The 27,421-nt window shown below is 43.5% G+C and overlaps 2 protein-coding genes across 5 annotated transcripts in view; one reads left to right on the top strand and one right to left on the bottom strand.

The window, feature by feature from the left end:
- Window positions 1-528: 528 nt before the first annotated feature.
- idh3b (isocitrate dehydrogenase (NAD(+)) 3 non-catalytic subunit beta) lies at window positions 529-8,798 on the bottom strand. Of its 2 annotated transcripts, none has more exons than XM_049020849.1 (11): window positions 8,647-8,798; window positions 7,553-7,726; window positions 6,669-6,789; window positions 6,507-6,567; window positions 5,531-5,663; window positions 5,296-5,429; window positions 4,445-4,547; window positions 4,177-4,323; window positions 3,756-3,850; window positions 3,346-3,406; window positions 529-1,200 (listed from the first exon to the last, which is right to left on the bottom strand). In XM_049020849.1, the coding sequence occupies exons 1-11, from the start codon at window positions 8,686-8,688 to the stop codon at window positions 1,123-1,125; spliced, it is 1,149 nt and encodes a 382-aa protein (XP_048876806.1). In that variant the 5' UTR covers window positions 8,689-8,798; the 3' UTR covers window positions 529-1,122. The 2 variants fall into 2 exon arrangements, with proteins under 2 accessions (XP_048876806.1, XP_048876805.1); XM_049020848.1 differs by having other exon boundaries at window positions 529-2,535; window positions 8,647-8,797.
- Window positions 8,799-11,603: 2,805 nt separating this feature from the next.
- The window catches only part of LOC125746618 (uncharacterized), a 48,775-nt gene continuing 32,957 nt past the window's right edge, over window positions 11,604-27,421 (top strand). For all 3 annotated transcript variants that reach the window (XR_007399019.1, XM_049020819.1, XM_049020820.1), the window contains exons 1-2: window positions 11,604-12,160; window positions 19,701-22,136. Coding sequence is in view for 2 of the 3 variants with exons in the window: in XM_049020819.1 (XP_048876776.1) it covers window positions 20,161-22,136 (1,976 nt within the window). In the remaining variant the exon portion in view is untranslated. The remainder of the gene's footprint in view (window positions 12,161-19,700; window positions 22,137-27,421) is intronic.

Genomic DNA, 27,421 nt, shown 5'->3' with positions numbered 1-27,421 from the left:
CCACAACCCAGTAGGATAAGCGGTTTGGAAAATGGATGGATGGATATGTTAGCAGTAACTAGAAATCTAACAGTTTTGAAGATCTGAGAAATCCGGGATCCTGGCGTGATTCAAAGGACAGCATCTCTGAGCTCACCTTGGGCGGCTGAGGATTTGTCCATGAGAACTGCCAACAGGACACGGCTGGCAGCCAGGGGGAAGGGCGGGATGGCCTTCCGCAGCCTGGCCTGAAACCTGCACTGCGGCAGGAGGTGACAGTGGGTGACTGGCATACGTCTAGTGTCTCTTTTCTCTCTAAGAACCTGGAGGACAGTGAGCCAGAAGCCATAACCAGACACTGGCAGAAAGGGCCAGCCTACCCTCTCTGGCAGGCCCTCCTTCTTCCATTAATACTGCTCTGTAGGGGTCCCCCCATAACTCCATCTTCTGTGCCTTCTTTCCCACAGTTCTGTTTGCTGGATGGATGACTTTATATACTACAAAGTGTAATGGAGAAGTATGTTCGGGGCAGTAGGTAAAAGACAATGCTTCTGCAAGTCAAGTTTATTAGATCTGGAAATAGTAGATGGCACAGCGGGCAAAATAAAGCATACAGATATGTATCTGTCCCTCTTAAAACCGTTTTGAACTTGAGAGACAAAACCACATAATAACAGAGCAGAATGCAACTTACCGGTCAAAGAGAAATATAGAAAAATAGCACACAGCTTGAATCATAGACTAGTCTGTTTGGTGTTATTTTTACTATCCCAAGCTGAAAGGAAGATCACAATTAGAAAAATAAACAAACAGCATTAAAGTTTAGTATTAAATTTTCACCAGTTAAGCAGCGCAACTCAGACATGATCATTGTCGAACAATACATCGCGCAATACGCAAGATACAACCTAGGGGCAGGAAATGTCTGTTGTTTACTTGGGGAAAAAAAAAGTTCTTTAATATGATAAAACTAACATGTACAGAATAGCACCGAAGTGAACAGCTTAAGCGCATTCTTATGTGAAACCTTCACGGAGCCTGTGTCCCTGTGAGTATGTTTGAAACAGATAGTGGGAGAGAGAAAAGTGAAAGGAAAATACAATGAAAGGCAACAGTTTGACGAACGCGGCAGCTGGCGTGTGGCTAGACAGCCAGGCTGGAGATGACGGCACGAGTGAACTCATCACAGGATGCGTAGCCCCCCAGGTCTGCTGTGCGCACCTGTCGTGTGGAAGGACACCACATTACAAAGGCACACGGCATGTATCTGCACACATACACACTCGCTCAATTCACGCCTCAGTGCCTTGGTGATAATTGCCGATTGTCGCTGGAGGGATTGGTCACGAACAGGGTTTCTCTGTGCCAGAGTGCAAACACATGAGCCGCCGTGTGGCCCAGTGGTTTAGGCGGCTGTGCCTGTAAGGTTTTTGGTTCACATCCCATAGCCGGTTGGTAGTGATGTCACCGTCAGGCCTTTGAACAAGGCCCTCGGCTCTATGATTATTCTATTGTACTTTGGATAAAAGTGTATGATAAAAGTAAACAACATTATCAACTGAGCAATGGTTCTCCCAAACAGCTCTAACCTACACAAACTGTATAGACCCCCCACATTTTTTGAACACAAAAGTAAACACAAAGAAAGTTTTAAAAGTAAAACAAAAAAATGGTATAAATGGGAGGAGGCCCTGGGGAAGGCCCAGGACACGCTGGAGGGACTATGTCTCTTGGCTGGCCTGGGAACGCCTCGGGATCCCCCCAGAGGAGCTGGATGAAGTGGGGAGGGGGAAGTCTGGGCCTCCCTGCTGAGACTGCTGCCTCTGCGACCCGACCTTGGATTAAGCGGCAGATGATGGATGGATGGTTGGATGGTATAAAATGTACCCTTTTCACCCCCTGTTCTTCTACAAAAGGTGTATTGTAAATACATATGTAAAAGTATTAAATTGCTAAGCAGCAATCTGTATACTTCACATACCACCACCACAGTGTTTGGATACGCGTATGTAACTTATTTTTTTAAACCACACAAAAAAAAAAACAATTCATATGATAGCTGATAAACAGTGGACATCTTTTAACAGTTGAAGATGGAAAAGTTTTAATTACATGACATGAACTGCACTGGATAAAGCATGACTGATAAACAGCCATACTAGCATAACACAATAGAAATGCCAGACCACAATAAGAGAAGCAGTGGCATAAACCTCAGCAGCCGCCTTGGAACCGACACGATCATGTTCAGTTAACAGGGCAGCTTTTAGAGGATATGGGGTAACAGAGAACACAGACCTGAAGTATTTGGGGGGGGAAAAAAAACAATGACAACATTGAAACGATGAAGAAACGGTTAATGAACTACATGGAGAGCAAAGAAAAGACCCATATGATCTACAGTAAATGCAGGATGATGAGGGTGGGGGCAGGGAGTTGGATCAGGCTCTGAGACTTCAGGGATCCTCAGCATGCGGGCCGACATCGCAGGTTGTCCACAACAGCACGCACAAAGTCACCTGTGGTACTGTACCCACCCAGGTCTCTGGTCCGTACCTGGGACAGACACAGACACACACACACACATATGCAGGAAGCTCTCAGCTGAGTGTAAGCATAGTGAAAAGCAACCACAGCTTCCATCAGTGAGATCAAATGACGACTCATGGATTTGAGTCAACGATCTCATAGGATCTCTGTAATTAATTTCTAGATACCATTTTTCAAATTGTTTTACTTGATCACATGATTTGAAAGTTTTCTTCACTTGGCAAGGTATTGGACGCCCCCCAGGAAAACTCTCTCTGAAGCACTTTGACAAGCTGCCTGCCAAAATGTGCCATATTAAATAAAATTTGATCAAATGTTATTTTAATAATATTTTACAACCACGACTGCCAATGATGGGATTAAAATGATGGTTAGCCATAACATTAAGGCATAGGTGGGTGATTCCAGGCCTGCAACCCTCAAGGCATGATTGTTTTCATTCCCAGTAATTGGTATCAACTAATTACCTTGTTTAAGTGCAAATTTAAGAACATGTTGGATCTATTATCACTCAAAACAGATTAACGTTTGCTGAGGGATATTTAAAATATGACTCAAACCCATGTGATTCCATTCCGGTTTTGAATTGCCTTAACGGTGTAGGACAACAAAACAAACACACAAACAAAATCATTCATGTCTTCTTAAAGTTAATGCCCCAGAGGAACAATAGCAATCATATCTGGCATGATTTGGAATCGACCACCTCAGCTTTAGATAGCTAACCAGGACTGTCAAATGACGATCACAAAGGATAAATAAAGTTGGGGGGGGGGGGGAACAGGCACAGCCACAATAAAAGAATACAAGCTTTACCTTGCCCTGCTTGATGACCCGCTTGACTGCATCAGACACCATGTAGGAGTGGTAGTCGAGGCTACAAGGCAAATCCAAGGTCAATCCATTATTTGCGTGGTCTATTGGATGAGGACTGAGATTCAGAATACTTTATTAATCCCTGAGGAAATTAATTGGTTGCAGGTGCTCCAGGACAGTAAAAAGTAAGAGTGTAGAACGAGTAAAAAAAAAAATCCATGTCCATGATCGGAAGGATATTGGTTCGAATCTCATAGCCGGCAGACTTTTGTTGTACTTTCTGGAATTGTAGCTGTCTCAGGAAGAATTCTACACACAGAACTTAAGAACTATGTCATGCTAATATGAATGACGCAGAACAGCAAGTATCTGAGAGTGTCTACGGGACATGCTGTGTGTACAGTACTGACCTGAGGTGCCTCAGCATGTTGGCAGCACTTAGAAGCATAGCCGTGGGGTTGGCAATGTTCCTGCCCACCGCCTGGGCAAAGGGGTGACGGGCTCCCTAAACACACAAGCAAACAGAACAAACACTAGCTCAAGGGTTGGCACTGTAGCTTCCCACACCCAAGTGTGAACCTGCATATTCTCCATTTGCATGTCTGAATTTCCTCCAATATTACAATTTAGGCGGATTAACTGCCCCGAGTCCTTTGATTGACCTAAATCTCATCCAGGGTGCCGCCCTGCCACGTATTCTAGTTACCATGGTTAACAAACAGTTAAGATAGGAAGTTTCTGTAATATGGCCCCAAACACCTAAATGTGACCTTGCTTCGAACAGACAGTTGTGAAATGATGGATGGATAGATATACCAGTTAGACACTCACGGTCTCGAACATGGCGTACTCTGCACTGTAGCTCTCTCCTGGAACAACCCCAGCTCCTCCCACCAGCCCAGCTGCCAGGTTGTCAATGATGTTCCCATACAGGTTAGGCATGACTAGCACATCAAACTGGTATGGGTTCTGCACCAACTGGTTGCAATGGGAGAATTGTTTTATGTTCCAAAATGCATTCAACAACAGCAATGCTAACATGCAATCATCCTGCTCCAAACTGCACACTTAATATAAGTTTCAGGCTTTCAATATTTACCTGCATGCAGCAGTTATCAATGATTAAGTTTTCATACTTGATCTTGGGGTAGAGTTCGGCCACCTCTGCACAACTCTGCAAGAAGAGGCCATCTCCCAGCTTCCTAATGGGAGAGCGGAGGAAAATTCACTGGTTTTTACCAGAATAAGTGATTGGAAAATGAATTTAACTTTTATAACAGTACTTTCAGATATTATACTTCATATCACATAAGGCCAGCAATCTTAAGTGAATCAAACACATGGTTAAAAAGTATTAACACTAAAATATCAATACTCAGTTAAAATGAAATCAGCACACAGTACTGTGTTCATAAAAAAAAAAAAAAAAAAACACATGCATCTATACATAAGGACTCCTTTATGTGAAGGAGTGATTAAATATTTTGTAGGTTTTTTTAAATAACAGGGTCTAGTACATTACGCCCTTATTCGTTACCATTTGTGTTTGGACTGCCACAAATTCAGCAAATGCTGTTTTGTATGAATTGATTTGTAGGTTATAACCAGGGTTGGATAATTCAGGTCCAGAGAGTAAAAATCCAGACCGGGATTTTGTTTCAGCCAACTAGTTGAATACTCTGTGACTGTGACTCTTTATACTCAACTGGTTGGTTGAAACAAAATCTTGGTCTGGACCTGAAATACCCAACTCTGGTTATAACCAAATTAAATCATACTATAAAGAATTATGTTTTAGTTAATCTGCATTAATCTTTGGCAATATCTACCACGCATGCAAATTTTACTGATCTGCTATCTCAGAACAGAGAACAAAGAAGCACGGTGATTACAGTGCTAATTACAGAGCGCTAGGCAGAGGACAGCCTGGGTCGTGCGGGGTAGACGTACATGATGTTGGCCTTGTGCACGGCCGTCACCTTGCTGCGTCCCTTCTTGGTGGCGTAGTCGAAAGCAAACTTAGCGATGCGGCGGGACTTCTCTCGAGTGATGATCTTAAGACACTCGATGACTCCCTTCACACTCTGGCCAACAGGAAGGCAGAGACAGGTGAAAAAGATAAAGACAAGGGCCATGGGGAAGCGAGCGCTGAGCTAGGATTGGCTGGGGTCACTGGCCCCCCCACCTCATGCTCCAAGGAGCTGTACTCCCCCTCTGTCTGCTCTCGGATGATGACCAGGTCCAAGTTGTTGTGGCGAGTGTTGTATCCGGGCAGACTGTTCACATGCACCACATTGGCAAACAGGTCCAGCTTCCGCCTTGGTACAGAAAATATCACAAAGAACAGAACATGCCTACAGGTACACTGAATGCGATACAACGGTATGCTGTGCAATTTGCTGCACGATGATTCCTACTGCACACACACATTCCCTCATTACAGGCACTAAAAAGCACAGCCCTCAGTCACATGTCCATACGGAGCCCTGCAGGGGTCATGAAGAGTCATGGAAAGTTGTTCTTATTTTGTACCGAAATAAAACGATGTACCAAATCCAGCTTGGTCTTATTCTGCTGATCTGCCACATGTCCACACAAAGTATCAAAAAAATTCTAAGGTGGAAATTAAGCATTACAGTCATCTAATTCTTAATACTGCGCATGGCAATAATCAATATATGCATACATCTCTGAGCCCGTATCTTTATAATAATACATAATATGTCTCACATTCCAAATTTATTCGCCTGTACAATTTTAATGTACAAAGTACACTTTGTTGCAATTTAGTTACCATTTACATATTTATCAAGTACTTTTTTGCCTTTTATTTAAATTCAGTAACAATGCATTCGTGTACTTCAAAATTACTGATTAAGGCCTTTCACCTAATTTGAATTTCATATTAACCTAACTGTGAAGAAACCATTCACAAATTACATTTTATAATAATAATAATAATAATAATAATAATAATGAACTTGTATCTCCAACACAAACTGAAAACTGAATCGAATGCCAATGAGAGCAGGTATGGTAATGATGATGCGTATTTCTGCATTATAACCAAACACTATATATATTCACATAAAACTGCATGATATGGTATATTGGTGCCGAAACATTGTGCTATGTTATAGTTACTAAGTGTGTGGGCCAACCTCAGTTTCATTTCATAGGAGGCCAGCTCTCCCTTGTACTCCATTGGTGTGTGGATCTTTCCTATAAAGAGTGAGAGGAGAAAAATAACACAAACGGGTAATTTAACATTGATTAATTAATCAGATTGCTGCTGTCGTTACTTTCTGACCTTCCATGCTCACCTTTGATCGCCACTCTGTTGTTCTTCATAGACGTCAACACTTGATCAAGCTTCTCCTCACTGGCCATATTCTGCACCTCACTCAGGTGGAACTCCTCAAACTCCACAGGCACGTCGCTTGCCTGACAAAAGCACCAAGGAGTGAGACATGTAATGAGTGGAGAAAGGTATGCATCGCACTGCAGTGACCAGCAGTACCAGCAGGAAATGAGCATCAAGAGACCAGCTGGATTGTGCAAGCCAATAGTGTAATGACTGCCAATAATGTAACAACTACAAATAACGTAATAAAATTTCTGAATCAAAAACGTAATAACTTTTTGTACATAATTACACTATTGGCTGATGCAACAGCCAATAATGTAATAACTGGTAATAACATATCTATTTTAGGTGAGGAAATATAACAAGTTGACAGTAAGTCATTAAGTAAAAGCAAATGAAGAAGGGGGAGAAGAATGTTTTTTTTTTTTTCTTTCCCAAACAAATAATAAATTTCATCTTAAAATTGCATTTACAGAAACATTAGAGATTATGCAGCATCTCTATGAATCCTGTGGGAGATTACATACTATATCTTTCCTTAACGACAGGCATGACTTGTGTATGTGTGCATCCCTAATGTGTTGGGGAAAGTGATACATTAGGAGGCAGAGATGAATGTGATGAGGAGGAGGAGCAAAGGGAAGAAGACAGGGATAACTCTATATCCAACCAAGGCCTGATGATCCTGGCAGGCCGTCCCACCGCAATAATATTGACGGTGTCTCTGCGATAATAACAACGTCATATATTTTTTAATATATTAATGGCAGTTACTACATTACTGGCTGCTACAAGGATAGACAGCAAATGAACCAGAAGTCATACCACCGACTGTATTACCTTGAAGACTTCCTTCACAGCAGTCATAAGCTCGGGGCCTACACCATCGCCTGGCAGCATGGTGACCTTGAAGATGCTGTCCGCACGTGCTGGGGGGGCCTCTGGTGCATGCAGGCAAGCTGACACCCCAAGTGACCTAGAGCTGAGCTGATGAAGCCAAGGGCCACCGAGCCCCTGATTGACAGAAAGACCAAACACATTCGCTCACTACAAGACTGAGTAACGTTGGCCAACCGAGAGTACTGGTACTAGAACAAATCTGGTGGGTGGGCTCAAGATACTCTCAGGGGAGATACTGGGGGGAACACCAGTAAAAGTTGTCGATTGGGGAGACAGCACTGGGTGAGCATGCCCATGGGAGACTGGGCTTATTGGTTTTAGGATCAATAAAATACAAACTTACAATTAATAAAAGATGGTGGGTGGTGTTGTGGGGGAGCACAATGGCTCATTTGTGTGGCCATGGTCTGCAAGTGCCCTGTCATGACACTAACCCAGCCAACCAGGGCTATGGTCCCACATAATCCACGAGTGACTGAATGCTTAAATACTAGTATTAATACACCTTTTTACAGTACAGCCACACAGCACACCCTGGAAACTTGGATTATTTCTTCTAGGTTTAGAGAGTTGAAAGGCAGGGCATCAGCTAAATAACTTTAAAAAATATAACTGAATAAAGTCACGTATCGACACAAACTTTAACCACTAAACTCATCCATTTAGCAAAAGAAAAAAAAAACACATCGGACCCAGTAAATAAGACACAGCGATCACCTCCATGGACACTATGACGCTATCTGAAATACTGCTAATATTCAAGGTCTAGCCATGAAATCTCAGACTTCTTATAGACTCTAGAAACGTGCTTGCGAGATCTTCTAACAATTCGCGCAATGACTATCAACATGTTTTCCTCATGCAGTCTTTAATTGTACAACATCCCTGAGTCAGAGGAAACATGGCAGGCTGGGATAAATAACCGTCTAGTGCTCTGATGAATGATTCCGGCTCTAGCAGCTAATAAGCAGAAAACATTCGTTTGTGTTTTATTACAAAATGAAATTCACATAAGAGTGTCCTTGCATATTCACCTTTGACAAGGCGACCAAGCGTCCTCTCAGGGCGAGCGCCATGCCGACTCTGCTGCGCTTCCGGCTCCCCCACGCTGCCTTTAACCCCGGAAGTACAACTTTACCACTATTATTATTATGATTATTATTATTACACAGCAGTAATCGGACATTTATTATAACGAATGCCGCTGTGACATAGCAATATCAAGGAAATTCCGGCAGACGACAGTGTACAGGCAAAATACAGAGGAATGCGTTTATACTACCGCCTGATAATATTTGCATAACTGGAGTATTTTCAGGTTTATCTGTGCACTGTAACGTGTGCTTTTGAGTTTTTCCCGATGCGCGAAAACTATGGATTTTGCGGTAGTAAATAAAATCACTCGATTTTTTAAAAATAAAGCATAACATGTAATCTATTTCAGCTTGAGAATATTCTACTATATCTGCCAAGCGGCCACACAAAGTTTAATGCAATTTTATGCTGGAAATTAGGCGATGCGATCATTCAAATGTATATTACATATTTACGAATACAAGACACAGGACGTTGCCGATAATAGAAATCACTGGAGAGCCTAGGGTGTGGGCTGGGCAGGGCTTCTCTGACTGGGCTTGGGAGGATTTTCTGGATTCCCCCAGGCTGATTTGTGATGTTATGTCATGGAAAATGAAAATAAAGAATATGGTTAATATAAATGAGATATTAAGACATGGGCATTAAGGCGTAAAGAAATATCATTAACCAGATATTTTGTTCATGGGAAAAAAAATGTGTAAGTAAGCCTGTAAGTGGAGTTTGCAATATCCACCAACAAATGAATCCAAATGAATTACTTCAGTTACGTGGCACAAACCGAGCTTTTGGGTAAAACACATTGATTGGCTTTTACATTTCCAGTTGATCAAGCCAGTAATTCTAGTAAGTGTAGAGGCTGGGGAGTGTGGGAGGAGTAAGGATTAGATGGGGAGTGGGAGACAGGGGACTGTCAGGGGAATGCAATGCTTTCCCCCCAGACAGCCCCCTTTCCAGTTTAGTATTGCATATTTGGGCTATTTCCTTTAATACTGACGCTTTGCCTTTTTAATTTTTGTTATTGCCCATTTTTATGATATATATTTATTTTGAAAACCTTTTTTTTTGAGTAAACAAATTTTTGGCAGGTCTGTTGTCTACTGTATTTTGATACGGTTGCCGCTTTGATGTAATGCACAATTTTTATATTTTGAGTACTTAATGAACTTGAGTACTTTGAGTACCAAATGAGACAAGATGGTCTTGTGATATTCCAGAGCCCAAGAATTCAGGTTACAACCATTTGCAAGCACTTCTTATAAATACCAGTAGAGGGTACTCATTCTCCTTTTGAGAAATCTACAGTTGCGCTAAGGAAGCGTCCTACTGTATGTGCCAATCACTGAAGCAATGGTGTGATTTTTAGAATTTTGCAATGAAATTTCTTTAGAATTCTTGTAGGTCAAGAGCTTGAGATTAGAAGAAGAATGAGCAAGGAAATAGAGCAGGCAGACAAAGTCCAAACAGTCTTCCAGAGTCAGTATGGGCGGCTTTTGACATCATGTTAAACTAAAATCTATTACTTTGTATGGGTGCTAAATAATTAATAGACCTGTGATTTTTAAAACATAGTTTTCCCTGAAGTAGCCTTATCATTACATTGTGGATATACTGTACAGAAAATGTTCAATAACAACGTTGACAACCAGGAGTACAGTATTATATATTTCAGGGGTTTAAATGCCCCCATAATATGATAAAAACCAGTTACTTGTCAGAGTGTGGAAACATTTTTCAGGTCCCCACAATATAAACCTCAATTTTATAAAAAATCTGTAATTTTCTTTATATTGTTTGGTTACTTATGGTTAAGGTTAGGGCTGGGTAGGGGTTAAGGTTGTCATAGTAATAAGGGTTTTGCCCATAGAAATGAATGGAGAGTCCCCACAAAGATATAGATTACTAATCTCTCTCTCTCTCTCTCTCTCTCTCTGTGCGTGTGTGTGTTCAAACTCCCCCCCATGATAAACTGCCATCCTGACCAGCATGTTTATCAGAATAGGCATTAGCCCCCCCAACCATCCTATTGGGAAAAAGTTGCTGGAAGATGGATGGAGTTATTTATCAGGTACTTAGATTCAGGCTTTATGTGCATGTAAGCTACACACACAAATGGCATAATGACATATACCCAGCCAATCAGTGCTTGTCTTTCATTATTTAAGAAAAAAAAATCTCAAAGCTCCCTTCCCTCATCCACCAGAGGGAGAGTAGATGGCATTGTAATAGTAACAGATAGAGAGAAAAAGGATGTTGAGTTTAATTCAGTCTGTAACCCTGCTGTTCTCAGACAACACCGAAGGACAGAGGTGGGTTCCATATCCAGTATTATTGCACCCAGGCTCTGTGCCGCTTACCCAAAGTCTGCCCTTCTCCTGCTTCAGCACCTGCCCCATGACTAAGGGAGGCATCGGTGTCCTTGGTGTCCTAGACTCTCACATATAGATTTGCATGGAGCGGACTAGTCACAGGAATATCCGACACCCGCATTCTCTCTGCCTGAATGCTACCTCCTGATAAAGCCTAAGCCCTGTACACCTCCCTCAGTTTCACTTCTTTTCTTCTCTTGGTTTCACCTTCCATTCTTCCATTCCATCCTTATGTTTGTCCACATCACCATTCCCGGTGATTTTCTTTGTCTACTTCACCTGCCTAGCTTTTCCACCTGACCTCTGCCCCCCCCCCCCCCCCCCCCCACGTCGCATGGCGTATCTCTCTGTCCTTTGTCTCTTTCTCTCCATCTCCCTCTTTCTCTGTGGCTCTCTGCAGCTTATGCATCCTCTGTTTTTTAATTAAATAGAAACACAGAGAGCCAGGCTCCGCCCAGCTCCTCCCCGGCCCCTCCCCCTCTCTGTGTTCACCAGTGATGACACACACTCTTACTTGTGCTGGAATTCACAGGGAAAGAGAGAACGGGCGAGAGATACAGTAACATCTCGCTTCGCTGAAAGGATAACCTCCTATTTGCTCATTCCAGTTACACACGCTCTCTCGCTCTCTCTCTCTCTCTCTCTCGTGCCTTTTCAGTCCAACGCACACAAGCTTCCGATGTTCAAGGGGGCAGAAGGCATTCCGTGGATTCAGGGTATCCAGTGAAGAGAAAGAGAAGCGGAGATGGAGCCTCTAAAGACACTGGGAAGGATGCAAAGAAATGCCAGGTTTTCTTAAAGAAGGAGATGCTCAAGGAAAGGTGGAGGGAGCAAATGGGGGGAATAGAAAGCAAAGAAAATGAGATAGAAGAGGAGACACTGGGGTGAGTGGACAAGATCAGCAGTGAAAGTACTGAGACATGTGAGAGAGCCCTGACCTCTTCTGTTCACTTGCTGGGGGGACTCATCCCCGCTCCACCTTCCAGTCCAGCTCAAGCCAGGACAGGAGACAAGACTAGAAAAGAGGCGAGAAAAGGGACTCTGTCATTTTCATCCCTTATTCAGGTTCAGCGGGCAGCTGACGGTGAGTTGTTCTTTTTCAACTGTGTTCTCACCCTGAGCCGTTCTCTTTCATTCTGGCTTCTTATGCAGGGCACCCTACACAGCACAGCTAACCCTATAAGCATGCATGGTACACTGAGCAGTATACATCGCTACACTGATTAGCACACACAGCAGAGCGTACACATGTCCCACTGGGGACACCACCCGTCCCATCTGGTCCTGGAGGCATCCCAATCTTACTGTTGGCCTCTAACGCGTGACCCTGGAGTCCTGTTCAGTGACTGAGCAGCGGGGTCTGTTACAGGGTGTACTGTACTGAGGCTCTCCAGTGGGAGGCCCGCTAAGCTCCTCACACACTTGGTTAGCTGTAGTTCTGCTAACTAGGAGAAGCGCCCCCTATGTGCACCGTTAGTGATGCTGGAATGGCTTGAGTGGAGGCTATGCCGACGTCAGTGCTTAGGGTGGTAGTGTGTCTGAAACAGCCTTCAGGACTAATCAGAGAAAGTTTCCAAAAGGCCTCAGCTCTCATGAATGGGGATGACCTCAGTTACCATTGTGTAAGACTCATTATAATAGAATCATAATACATGCGCAGAATACCTTCTATCTATCTATCTATCTATCTATCTATCTATCTATCTATCTATCTATCTATCTATCTATCTGTCTATCTGTCTGTCTGTCTGTCTGTGTGTGTGTGTGTGTGTGTGTGTGTGTGTGTGTGTGACTATGAGTACACAGGTGTAAGTATACATGTGTGAATACGCATGTGTGGTAGAGTGCCAGACTCCAGCTCTCACTGCCTACACCTCAGTCTTGTGTCCTTGTCATCATTTACTGTGTAAACAGCTTGCTTTATTTGTATAATTTTACGTCACTTTAATGTCGCTCGAGGAAATGGAAAAAATCGGAGACACGCCAATAAGGTGCAGTGGCATCTTTACGTCGCAGTTTATCATTCACATTCACAAACAGGAAACAGCTCACAAACACATGCAAGTTCTCATTGTGCAGTTCCGCAATTTTTTTGTGCATCAGTATTTTGTCTTTAAACTATCTATCCCTGTGCTCTTCCATCTAACTCATCTGTAATTCCTTCACTGTTGCCACTTTAATTGACCCTCTGTGGATCCTGTCCTGTTATTTTCTATTCCACTCTTATCTATTATTACAGTCTCAATCCTCTCAGCTTCCTGTTATTCCCTGTCATTGATCCATGTTTTCATGCAGCAGTTTAAGGGACAGGCATAATATATCACCCTTGTCTTTCCTTTCTTTCCTTTTCATCCCTTTCTCATTTATTTCTTCCTATCTGCCTCCTCTGCTTCTGTGCGCAGCTTACTTTACGTGTCCAAGATTTTTGAACAGAAAACCATTTGTCATAGCAAAGCAAAATATCATCACTAACCATCCTGGTGTTTTTAGCATGAAAGACCATTTAATATATATGACATATGTCATCTCATGTAATATAAGGTAATTGCTTCAACGAAAGCAGAAGCTCGTTTGGTTATCAGAATGCTGACATCCCTTCATTCGATTTCCTCTTTATTCCTCTTTTCATTCTCCTTCATTTTCTGGAGGGTGTGGGTGTTGCTATTTTTTTAAGGGAGGGCATGTACAGTCTAGCTATGCCTGTTCCCAGCCGTTCAGCCCACTCAGATCAATATGTCTGTGAGATGAATCCATCCCAGTTAACGGCTCAGTCAACACTAATACTTCTATCACCACCATGTAGGTTTATCGGGCACAACACTAGTGCCCAATATAACTTATATCTCTAGGTGTCAACCTTTATGTTGTATGGTGCATCTGGCCCCATAAATGTTTCTTCAAATATAATTCATAATGCATCATCTACAGCAAACACAGCTGTAGTTTTATAAGGCATTCTAATGGGTAAGTAAATAATTTGCCAATAAGCTAAGAATGTTAAGATGAAACTGGTCACCTAGGTGGAGTTTGTTTTAGGCTCACAGTTTCTGCATAAAGCTGTAATATGCTTTAAAGTTGGGATGGGAATACAGTCACGAAAGGTAAGGAAACAGACCGAAGTGAAAGCTCTTCCCTTTATTAGCATTTCCTGAATGTAATATCCAACCTCTATTGAGCTAAATATGAAATCATATTACATAATGTATTATGAGTTTAACACATCTCATCTCCTAGCAGTACCGAATTAATTTAATTGTTCACAGTGAGTTGAAATGAGATGAAAGCGTTCAGAGTTGAATCTACATCTGAGCTCTACTTTTATAACTCAAGTTTAAACAATTGAATTTTAAGAAGATGACACTGGAGGCCCATCTTTGATCGGCAATTGAGAGTTTGACGGTTTGGTATCTAATGGCGTTTTGGCTCTTGTTAACCTGTCAGAAGGAGGAATTCTCATATCTATCACTGTAAAAATATGACATCTTTGTATCTTTATCATTGGCCACTGCAGGCAGCGTTTATTCTCACTTACAGCTTCTCCCCATCTGCCTGTCTCTGACTTCTCTAAAAATATATTTGTCTGTGTTTACTTCCTTCACACTCGCTCACTCCCCTCTCTGTACGCGTCCGAAAAACTTAACCACGCTCTGACAATCCAATCTGACATCACTTTACATAACAATTCAATCTGTGCCGAGCTCTCTGCTGCCTCCACTTCCCACTCTAAGCGCATTCGGTTCACTTCAGAGGTGCTCCATGAGTATGAACTGCACTTTCAGTATCACCAGGCACACAGAAATCATAGCTGGGCATTGACAGGATCACTGGACCGCATGATCTGGCCTCCTTTCACAGTTTAGATGCTTCACATTCTTTAAATACCAGTGTGGCTCGATCAAAACAAGAACACTTCACCCCCGCAACTCTACACACCTTTTGCTATCAAATGTCACATGCTCAAGTTTACTTGTGAAGAAAAATCTCTGTAAAATAATATTGTCAATGAAGAGTTGCACACTTCATTTAAAAAATGCCCTTAATGTTTGCCATAGCTTGGTTGTCAAGCTAGACAGGAAAAGTCCTTTGTGTTCCTCGGAAAACATCGATAATAATGATAGTGAAATACAATTTCACTCACATTACTCTCCTGCACTGGGTACCTGCTCTTCCTACTCAGGCGCAGAGACACATTACAAACTTGAGGGAACAGTTCAGCTTGAGCTGGAGAGAATGCAGGGGAATCGTTAAACTGTCAGCATTAACTTTTTTTGTTCCAGCGGGGGTGTAAAACTTAGATGGTGAAGGCAAGAAGGCCCTTTTGGGGGGGAGGTGGAGCATAATGGGGAACGGGGGGGTGGGAAAACAATGTGAGTCAGCAGAAAATAGAAATAAAGGTAAGGGAACATAGAGCGTGGAAGGCGGTGGGGAGGGCAAAAGCACGGATGAGAAATATCTGATAATGTTGTGATGGTGGAACTGAGGGCAGGAAAGGGAATTTGTAGACTGGGGGTAGGGGGAATGGGACTGAGATGAAACTACATGCTGAGACCGGGGTTTCAACATTGATAGGGACTGAATCAGCCCCAAACCCCCAGTCCCAATAAACACACACAATATTGGTAGGGACATGTCCCTACCATCCACACCCAAATTTATGATCTTGGCAGAGACAGAACGTCAGGATTGGATATGGAAAGGAAGAGGAGAGAGCAAAAAAAAAACTGATCACTGTAAGCAGAATCCAAAACAAGGAGAGACAACTTTGAAATCATTTTCTAGAAAGGTTTGATGCGCTATGTGTTCAAAAGTATTGGGCCACACCAATCAATCATTGAATACAGGTATTTCATTCAGAACCATTGTCAAAGTGGTATAAAATCAAGCGCCTATAGTTAGGTTTACAAACATCTTTGAAACAATGGGTTGTTCTGAAGAGCTCAGTGAATTCAAGCATGGTACTGTCAAAAGATTGCAATGAGTCAGTTTGTGAAATTTCTTCCCTGCTAGATATTCCACGGTCAACTGTAAGTAATATTATTGCAAAGTAAAGTGTTTAGCAACAAGAGTAACGCAGCCAAGGATTAGCAGACCACATAAAATAACAGATCGGGGTCGGCAAGTGCCGAGGCACATAGTGCGTAAGTCGCCAACACTCTGTTGACTCAATAACTGCAGAACTCCAAACTTCCTCTGGCATTAACCCCAGCACAAAAACTGTGCCATGGGAGCTTCATGGAATGGGTTTCCATAGCTGAGCAGCTGCATGCAAGCCTCACATCACCAAGCACAATGCCAAGCGTCAGATGGAGTGGTGTAAAGCATTTTGCCATTGGACTCTGGAGCAGAGGAAACTTGTTCTGTTGAGTGACGAATCACGATTCTGTCTGACAGTCTGATGGACGAGTCTGGCTTTGGCAGATGCCAGGAGGATGTTACCTGCCTGACTGCATTGTGTCAACTGTAAAGTTTGATGGAGGAGGGATAATGGTATGGGGTTGTTTTTCAGGGGTTGGGCTAGGCCCTTAGTTCCAGTGAAGGGAACTCTTAATGCTTCAGCACACCATGGTATTTTGGAGTTTTCTATGCTTCCAACTTTGTGGGAACAGTTTGGGGAAGGAAGGCCCTTTTCTGTTCCAGCATGACTGTGATCCCGGTGCACAAAGCAAGGTCCATAAAGACATGGTTGGGTGACTTTAGTGTGGGAGAACAGGACTGGCCCGCATGGAGCGCTGACCTCAACCCTATGAAACACCTTTGAGATGAACTGGAACTGAGATAATGAGCCAGGCCTTCACAATCAACATCAGTGTCTGACCTCACAAATGCTCTTCTGGATGAATGGGCATAAATTCCCAGAGACGCACTCCAAAATCTTGCAGAAAGCCGTCCCAGAGGAGTGGCAACTGTGCAAAGGGGGGACCAACTCCACGTTGATGCCTATGGACTTAGAATGGGATGTCATAAATAGTGTATTTGTAATGGCCAGGTGTTTTCCATTAGAAGCTGTCCCTGAGGCCTTATAGTGTCAAACCCACAGGAATATTGGCCTTCTGACCTAAAATTTGCATAGTGAATTCCAGGTTCCCAAGACTGGAGAAGCTTCAATAAGGAACATGATGCGCATGATAAGTACAGTGAGGGTTATACTGATAATCATACATAACTATTACTTCATATGAAATATATGTAAATGACCACAAATATCTCATGATTACAGATCCAGCAGGTCTGGATCTTCCTCAGAAGATGTTGAACGTTCTATTGCAAGTGAATGTTCGGCAGTTGTCCAGCTAATCACAATGATGCTGCTTTTAGTTAGATCCTGTGATTTTAATGCTAGAAAATGCAGGCACTGCAGCTAAAGGTGACTCACATATTATGAAATGACACCCAGAGGCTAAGTGTCATGAGATAGAATTTTAAGCCTTAAAATATGACTTTCAGGCTGTTCTCCTTCAATAAAGTGACATCCCCGAGTTTCTGATAGGAGAGCCTTTCAGACACATCTATCCAGACTGTCACAGATACTAAAATATATAAAACCAGTTTATAAATATCTTGACACAATACAGTTAGATTATTTACAGTTGCTGTTCATTTGATTTATTGAGCATCTGAAATTCACTCCGTTCCTAGTGAAACTATTGCATACTCTCCATTACCAAGAGTATGATGGATACATTTCCATAATGAGACTTTCATTTGAGCTATTTGTCCCAGTGAGAGGGATTGATGCAAGCTTGATTGCCGTGATAAAGAGGCTCACTCGTAGGCTAGGATACTGCATGCTGCATGTTTCCTGAGTGTGTAAGCCAGGCATTCTGTGAGTAGCGGCATTTCTTGCAGCATCAGTATGCACATGTGCATATTCCTGCATGTCTATCTGAGTTAGGCTTTCACTGGTTAGAACCAGCACAGTCAGTTGATTATAGCTAGTGTTAGAGAGCTCAAAGACATCACCTAAATCAGTAGTTTGGAAGAATTTTGGCTTCCCAAAAAATTACCCTAACACCATAAAGAGAGAAGGCATAGTTGATAAGGCTAAGAATTTCTGTCGATTTTGTTATACCGAACTCAGATATTTTTCTGGAAGCACATCCATGCTAACTCATTTTAGATTACATCATCCAAGTGTGTGCTTTTGCCAGGAAATTCTTATGCTAAGTTCACAATACATGATTTTAGGCCTGATTTTCCACTTGCCAAAAGTTTTTGGCAATCACCCCGATCAGAGGCAATTTGGTGTGCGCTTGCCGCTTGCGAATCAGCGCTCGATCGCTGTTAGTTCAGAGGTGCAACCGGACAGTCACCGATGTGTTGCATACACCCATCAGATATCTAGCAGACCTGTTGGCGACTTCAGATCCTGTAGTGTGAAAGGTGTCACGACTGGCAATGAACTGTGGCGACGAGCTACAGCCAATGAAAAGGCAAGACACGGGGTGAGGTGAAACCTGAGGGAGGAGTTTAAAAAAGGCGTAAATAGTTCAGTTTCTTTAGAAACTGTTCTTAGTGGTCAGGGAAGAAGTATGGGTTGATTCCATGGAATTGTTGCCACTCGCATGTTAAATTTTTTCAATTCTAAATTTCAATTTCATTATTTCATCTTTTTTCAACACTGTATTTAAATATTCAAAATGTACACTGGTCAAACTCAAGTAACTTCATTTCATTCTTTATTTCATTTTTTGGAGGCTTTTAAATGGAAGATGGTTTTCTCAATCATATCATCAACTATAGTTCTTTTGTGTTCAACAAAGTGTGTATTTGAAACAAGATTGGTTGCATGGTCTGAAAGTAACAAGAATTTTATCAAAAACAAATTTAAGAACCGCGGCCACATGTCATCAAACATAATAGTATGATGATATTAAGGACATTCAAGTAACTTAACAAAAATGTAGTGTAGAATAATGAAATAAATGAAATCTGAGAAATTACTTGGGTAACAAGACTGAGCACTGAGTTTGACTACCTCAGACATACATACAATATCATGAAAAATACAGGAACGACAGTGAGAGAACTTACTTCTGGTGTTTCCTGTGGGTAACTGAAACGATGTAGTTAAATTTGACGCTTTTTTTAGGGGCAGATATATAATGGGACTGAGTGAAAACCTGGGCACATGATTAATATTGTATTTAAACTATCATATTATTGATTTATTATAAGGAAAATATATATAAAGCGTAAATGGGAAATACCGTCACAGAAAAATACAAAAAAAGATTTTTAATCATTATATTTCATGGTGAAGTGTGGCGTTAGTGAGCTGGGACAGGAGACATTCTCTATTTTTCCAGTGTTCTAAGTAGTTTTAAATTACGTATGTTAAACTTGCAACGAGAACATTGTGAAAGACACTTTGCTTGATAATAACATGTATTATAAAGCTACTTTTTATGTATATTTATACATACAATGTCCTGGGGACAGAAATGGCACCGATTCGGTGGAATGGCCCGTATAGAGATATTCAATTAAAGTTTACATTTCACATACTTGCGTCTAATTGTGGTTTTAATCCGAGATGATTAGGTCTCTGCGAACATATTCTCATTCCTGCTAGCACTTTACCTAACTCGTATACAGAGAGTAATAATGAATTTCTTCTTTTTCAGGCTTACTATCATTTTCTGGGAGACGAAGCCATAAGAATGGAGAAATAGAAGTGAAGGAAGAAGAGGAAGCAAGAAGACGTAGCTAGCAGAATGATGCATTGTGGGAAAACGCATGGCTGTGCGATACATGTTCACACGTTCTGCTCTCGGTACAATACAAGGTAGCCAAATGAATGGAATCATGGTGGTCAGAATTTGTTTATCTCAAGTGCTTTTACATAAAACTCAGAGAATGGCTACATAATTGTCTTTTTTCATGTTCATAAGAACCATGAATGAAATCTATGGAACTATATCGCAGATGAATTTGGCTGAGAACAAATAAATGTAAACAGAGGAAATATTTAAATAATTAATATGCTTCTTCATCTTTGGCTGTTGAATTATCTCATCACCGGCAAAGCTATTCACTTTAGCTCTATGTCACAGTGCTGTGTTTTAGACAGTAGAGCATAGAGATATGGTCAGCAAGGAGCCAAGTCATCTGCCAACCACCAATAGCAGCAGCAGCAACAACAACCTGGAGAAAGTGGTGACCGTGCGCTCTGTCCTGCTGAACCGTGACTCTCCGGACATCGAGACGCGGCTCAAACGCCGGCGGAACCGCACCCAGCAGGTTCGCTTCAAAGATCTCGAAGATGGGGGGCCTGAATGCTCAGGGAGATGCTGGTCCCTGGCGGAGCGGGGCAGTCCACACCCTAACCGCAGATGCCCTGTCGTTGTCTCCTTATCTCCCAGTAAGGAGCGATGTGAGAGAGATGTGAGGAGGGAGTTGACTGCAAATGGTGGCTCGGTGGTAGGGGTGGTTAGGGGAGACATGGCAAAGACTATTGGGGCAGTTGCAGCCAGTTTGGCCAAGGCACCCCCACATCCTCTGACGCCAGGACCCACACGCCGTGTGTGGGCTCCCTCATGCCCCAGATCCCTCACCTTGCCTAGCTCTCCACGTGCCTGTATGAGCACAGCCATCCAGACCTCCCCGAGCCTGCAGAAGCCCTTGCCATTCTCTGTGCTCCAAACCCGCAGCCATAGTCTTGGGGACTTTGTGGATGGGGAAGTCCAGGAAGATTGGCTGGGTAAAAAGACACTCTCCCAGAACCATGTGCTTAACTCAGGGGCTGCTCAGGATGACTCATTCAGTTACTTTCCAAAACATCTTGAAGATGATGGGCTTTTAGCTGAAGCCCATGGCACGTGCCCACTGAACTCCAGCCCAGGTCAAATAGTAGAGTGGCACTCTTCCTGCTCTCCAACATCTACTATGAGAGCCTCTAATGGACCTGACCTTCTTGCTTCATCACCCCTCAAAAGCCATGCACTGAGAGAGCCTAACAAACTACAGCCAACCTGTACCACAGCTCCTGAGTTTGGACAATCCAGTGCTCTTATTTCTGAGACTAGAAAACGTAGCTCAGATCAGAGTGGGCCATTGGACATTGCTGTTCCACATGCTGGAGTGAATGGAACTTCCATTTCCACAGCTATATCAACCACGACTTACATTTCAGAAACTGGATTGACAAGCATCCCTCTTCCTCAATCTGAGCCATCCTCTTCCTCAAATGCTGAAACGCCAGTATCCATCTCCTCTCCCTGCAAAACTTCCCAAACTTGTACCTCAGTCCATCACACTGTGCCCCCAAATACTTTGCCATCTAGAATAAGCCCTCTGTATCTCCCAACAGTTCCAATGGCAGTACCTTTTAGCTTCCCTGCAAGGCCTACATTTACCACTCAGGACACAGGGAGGGGTGAGGAACAGGAAAGAGGGAAGAGAAGAGAACTTCCTTTGCCTCCTCCACCTCCACCCCCTCCACCTTACACCCCACGCCGAGATGGGCACAGCCCCCAAGGACTAAACAACAGACCAACCACAACCAACTGTGGTAGTGAACATGAGAAGAAGCCAAAAGCACCAGCATATTTTTCAGAAGGTGCACACATGCACCCAAAAGAGGCCAGGTACCCTCTAGGACAGGATCCCAAAGCTTCCCCAGCTGGGCCAGCCCAAGGTACACCTTACCACCGCCAACCCACGTTTGGGGATGTCTGCACATCCTGTGCTAAGACCTACGTTAGATCTCCCAGTACAACGAATGACTTGCGCTGGCAGCTTATGGGCCAACTGGCTCCCTCGGGCCCCTGGATGCCGACACTCAACCGCATTAGTGACACCCCTTTGACCCCTGACCAGGCCGAGACACTGAAGCATGTGCAGGAGTTGCTGGGAGGGTTGATGTCAGGTGCATGCAGCAAATTGCAGCTGTCCGAGGCCCGAGAGAAACTGCTCGGGCCCCAAGGGGCCCTCCACAATGTCAGGGGCCTGCAGACACAACTGCAGAGCTTGGAAGGAATTCTGGAGATGAGTCAGAACACTATCAAGGTTCTGCTGGATGTCATCCAGGATCTGGAGAAGAAAGAGGCAGAGAGAGATGGGTGAGTGTTTTCGGAAAAAATCACAGCCTGCATCTGTAATGCCGTGTCACTATGTTGTGTGTTTGCTGGAGAAGCTTAATTTAGTCTAATTTAGTCTGTTGCTGGAGTCACATTAATCTTTTGCAATCTAGAACAATAAAGCTGTCCAGCTGATAAACAAGTCAGGTTGCATGTCTTTCCACTTATTTAATATAAAGTTAAAAGCCCTTTGAATGGGGTCCCTCAGTTATTATGAGGATGGTCTCGGAAGCCTTCAAAATATATATCCGTGGGTGTATTGTATTTTTATTCAAATCTGTTTTAGAGTACTGAGTAGAAAAAAAGGAATAATTATGTGTAATTGCCTGTATACTACAGGCAATGGAATTTGGTATCTGTTTTGAATGACAAAGACAATCTATACAATTCTACAAAACTAAAAGGCCTCAATGAGTTCATAACAACCACAAGCTGAGCCCTGAAATGCAGTGATGGTGCTACACAGTCATTTTGCAGGGAAACTCTCTAAGCCAGGCTTAAGTGGGTCATGGTATTTCTCCTTACCTATGTTTAAGAGCCTCAGAGGGACCTCGGATTTTGCTGAGAGATGCTATAACTCTGCTGTGTGTCTGTGTGTGTGGGCCAGTGGGTGGGTGTAGCTGTGCCACGCATAGCCTTCGACTGACAGGAGTGTAAACCAATCAGTTGCACCACATGATTTTTAACACAAACGGTGGGTGGTGATGGTGCACTTCACTTAACTTAGACAATCGCATACCAATGGGCAAAAAAGAGATAAAAAGCAAATGTAATACAACTTTACTTCTATTTGTAGTGCATTCTACTCTTTTTATTTGGTATATTCATATAGGTAAATTTGAAAGCTGCCAAAATGTCAAGAAAAAATTAAATAAACACATAGCAAGGAAGCCAAGACATTCTGGTTTGTTTTCAAAAGTTATTAGTACAATTTGACTTTGAATGGTAACAGTGACCAGAGCACCGGCACAGTACAATGGTTCTCTATGGGCTTTTTTACACACCAAAACATCTCAACGTACAGCTGAATACCACATCTTAAAAGCAAGAAGAACCACAGCCTTGCAGCCGCGCTGGCAACAGCAGAGACTGAACGTACATTTTGACACAACCGCTATTAGCAGAATGTCAACATACTTCAGAAATACAATGGAGCTTAGGGAAGAGCATTGAAACATCAGCTTAATATCAAGTCACAGGCAGCATGAATACCGGAGCTGTGGTTCCGTCAAAAGAAGGTCCTTTTAGCCCGTTTTTTTTCTGAATTCCCTTAGTGGATCGTGTCAGAGGGCAAGAAATCTTGATCTATTTTTTTTTATCTTTATTTATTTTGGGGGGTATTTACAGAACATATAACTGGGACAGAACTCTGGAGATGCTAAATACAGAAGAAGCAAATTGCTGCTCAGTGCAGCAGACTGGAACGAAGGGTTACATTTCACTGCAGAGCCAGAAATGCAGTTACATATGTACAGTTATACAGTTACACAGTTATACAGCAGTACCGAGTCTGCATGCCGTCCTAATGGTGTAACATTACAGGGAGAAACTTCCTTCTTAAACTTGAATTGCATGTGCACTATAGACATTATAACATGCTGAAAAACTACATATTTTTACATAATGACCTTCAATGACAGGGATGTTAGTATGAGAAAGTAATGCTGAAACAATTATAGTTTTCATATTGTAAGAAGCAGAAACAAACCATATAACCATATACAATAGGAAGGTATAATAAGGTCATATGTTTTAATAGGTTTTGGGGTTTGTTTTGGTAGCAGTGTGAGTATCAGCCTCTGGGGTTGTGGCTTTGCGTCTGCGTGGGTTTTCTTCTGTGGTGCAAAAACCCACCCAGTGCTTCAGGACAGACTTTAGACTGACTGTGACCCTGGCCACATACAGTCAGTCCTGTTACAATGTGACAAAAATGAGTTCCTGAAAAACCTCAGGTTTACTGAAATTACAAACTGAAATACACACATCCAACTGGAAAAGGAGGGATAGGGGAACACAACTCCAAAACTTAGGTAGGCCGAACAAAATGAATATCGGTGACACCAGAGGCCAATTACTTAATTAAGTGCATTTTAAATAAGAAAAAATAATAATCCATCCATCCATCCATCCATTTTCCAAACCGCTTATCCTACTGGGTCGCGGGGGGTCCGGAGCCTATCCCGGAAGCAATGGGCACGAAGCAGGGAACAACCCAGGATGGGGGGCCAGCCCATCACAGGGCACACTCACACACCAGTCACTCACACATGCACACCTACGGGCAATTTAGTAACTCCAATTAGTCTCAGCATGTTTTTGGACTGTGGGGGGAAACCGGAGTACCCGGAGGAAACCCCACGATGACATGGGGAGAACATGCAAAAAAATAATAATACATTAAGAAATTATATCATAAACATCTCCTGAGGGTCTCATTAGTGTCATGGGAATTGCCTAATTAATCGCTTCAACTGAACTTGCTGAATTCACTAACCTGTCGTTTGTAGTGAGCCACAGCCACCATCCAACTCCAAAAGACTACGGTACGCGGAGGGGCACCATGCGGGTGGGCATGCACACAGCATAAATACAACAGACTACGGTACACGGAGGGGCACCATGCGGGTGGGCATGCACACAGCATAAATACAACAGACTACGGTACGCGGAGGGGCACCATGCGGCTGGGCATGCACACAGCATAAATACAACAGACTACGGTACACGGAGGGGCACCATGCGGGTGGGCATGCACACAGCATAAATACAACAGACTACGGTACACGGAGGGGCACCATGCGGGTGGGCATGCACACAGCATAAATACAACAGACTACGGTACGTGGAGGGGCACCATGCGGGTGGGCATGCACACAGCATAAATACAACAGACTACGGTACGCGGAGGGGCACCATGCGGGTGGGCATGCACACAGCATAAATACAACAGACTACGGTACGCGGAGGGGCACCATGCGGGTGGGCATGCACACAGCATAAATACAACAGACTACGGTACGCGGAGGGGCACCATGCGGGTGGGCATGCACACAGCATAAATACAACAGACTACGGTACGCGGAGGGGCACCATGCGGGTGGGCATGCACACAGCATAAATACAACAGACTACGATAAGCGGAGGGGCACTGATGGCAACAGGGTCACAAAGTCTACGAAAAGCAAATGTATGAATTAAAAAAAGGTCCCTGTGTGTTATATGATTTGTCAAATATTTTTAGAATCTTTGACCTGTGCAATGCATGGATTTATAAAAAATTTAATTCTTTTAGATTTGAAAGCCGATTCACAGAAAAAAAAATAGCTAATAAAAAGATTTGTTCATGAATCGGACATTGTAGTTTGCATAGTGCTTTTGTCTCCTGATGAATACAAATGCGACTGTATTGCACTTCGGTACTAATTGATCGATCGCATTTGAACAGATTTGCAGTGTGATATCACACATTGATAAAGGCCTGTAGGCCTATCTGCCACTCCAAATTTTGAAGATAACATTTTTTTTTTTTTGGAGGGGGGGGGGACTAAAATGGGTGTGTCTTTCTAAAAAAAAATTTTTCAAGGTATCAATCAAATGACCAACAACCCAATATAATTAAGTTGTTATATTATAATCAGTTAACAATAAAAAATTATTGAATGTGTACCCACAAACTATTCTCTGCTGAGATAAATTTCAAAACTAACATTTTCTTTAAAAGAGAAAAAGACTTTTAAAATTCATCTTAGCACTGATTAATCTTTAAAGAAAGCAACTGTAGAAAGAAGCAAAAGCAATGATTCATTTTATAAATGTGCCGAGCTACAGACATGCACGAATGTAGCGCTTACTTGCGGGTAGCTATAAAAAATTAAGTTGTTGAATAAGCTGAAAGTGAAAAGCTTAGCTGAATATGATACCCTACATTGCATTCTTGTGAAAGTATACAGATTCAGGCAGTTGCTATGGATACTAGGAAATATAGAAATATGCAGGCTGCAGGGATATCCTAAATACCTGTGTGTGTGTGTGGGGGGGGGGTTCTCCTTTTGGCCTGATGCCCTAGAGATAATCTGCTGTAACAGAACTGCTATAATTATCAAACTCCTGAATGTCATTCTCTGAATACAATGCATCGCACTTCTAGCCACTTTTCTTAGTCAGGGTCACGGGTTGCATATTGTTACGACTTTAAAGAAGAAGGACTTGAGGGCAGGAGTTTTGATGAAACAAACGGGATTTTATTGACTTAATAAAAAAAACACAGACTGGAAATAAATTGAACAGCAAGGGATCAGACTACTGTGAGGAAGGACACGGACTAACCGAGGAGTAACATTAATGACAGAGGAACATAGTACTGGGAAGCACGTATATACACAGAGTGGGACTCCAAGTCCTTTGGCTGGGCATCATCTGGGTTGGCCCATCCTGGCCTGACCAGGGAGTCAGGCGCTGGCCTGGAGGCGGCGACCGGAGAATCAGGCATCGGACTGATGGCGACTGGCAGGGGATGAGGAGGCTGCCTGTGGCTATCTCGAAAACCCTGAGGGGACAGCCAGGGTGATGACAGGAGATAAGGCTGGAACCGGCGGGACATCAGGTGACGGGACTGGAGCCGGCTGGACATCAGGAGACGGGGCTGGAGCCGGCGGGACATCAGGAGACGGGACTGGAGTCAACGGTACATCAGGAGATGGGGCTGGAGCCGGCGGGACATCAGGAGGCGGGACTGGAGCCGGCGGGACATCAGGAGACGGGACTGGAGCCGGTGGGACATCAGGAGGCGGGACTGGAGCCGGTGGGACATCAGGAGGCGGGACTGGAGTCAACGGTACATCAGGAGACGGGGCTGGAGCCGGCGGGACATCAGGAGGCGGGACTGGAGCCGGCGGGACATCAGGAGAAGGGGCTGGAGCCGGCGGGACATCAGGAGACGGGGCTGGAGCCGACGGGACATCAGGAGACGGGGCTGGAGCCGACGGGACATCAGGTGACGGGACTGGAGCCGACGGGACATCAGGAGACGGGACTGGAGCCGGTGGGACATCAGGAGACGGGACTGGAGCCGACTGGACATCAGGAGACGGGGCTGGAGCCGGCGGGACATCAGGAGACGGGGCTGGAGCCGGCGGGACATCAGGAGGCGGGACTGGAGCCGGTGGGACATCAGGAGACGGGACTGGAGCCGACTGGACATCAGGAGACGGGGCTGGAGCTGGCGGGACATCAGGAGACGGGGCTGGAGCCGGCGGGACATCAGGAGG

This window comes from Brienomyrus brachyistius, chromosome 7 (assembly GCF_023856365.1).
Source record: "Brienomyrus brachyistius isolate T26 chromosome 7, BBRACH_0.4, whole genome shotgun sequence".
NCBI classification, from domain to species: domain Eukaryota; kingdom Metazoa; phylum Chordata; class Actinopteri; order Osteoglossiformes; family Mormyridae; genus Brienomyrus; species Brienomyrus brachyistius.
Note: the sequence above shows the minus strand (reverse complement) of the source record. Positions and strands in the feature narration are given on the sequence as shown.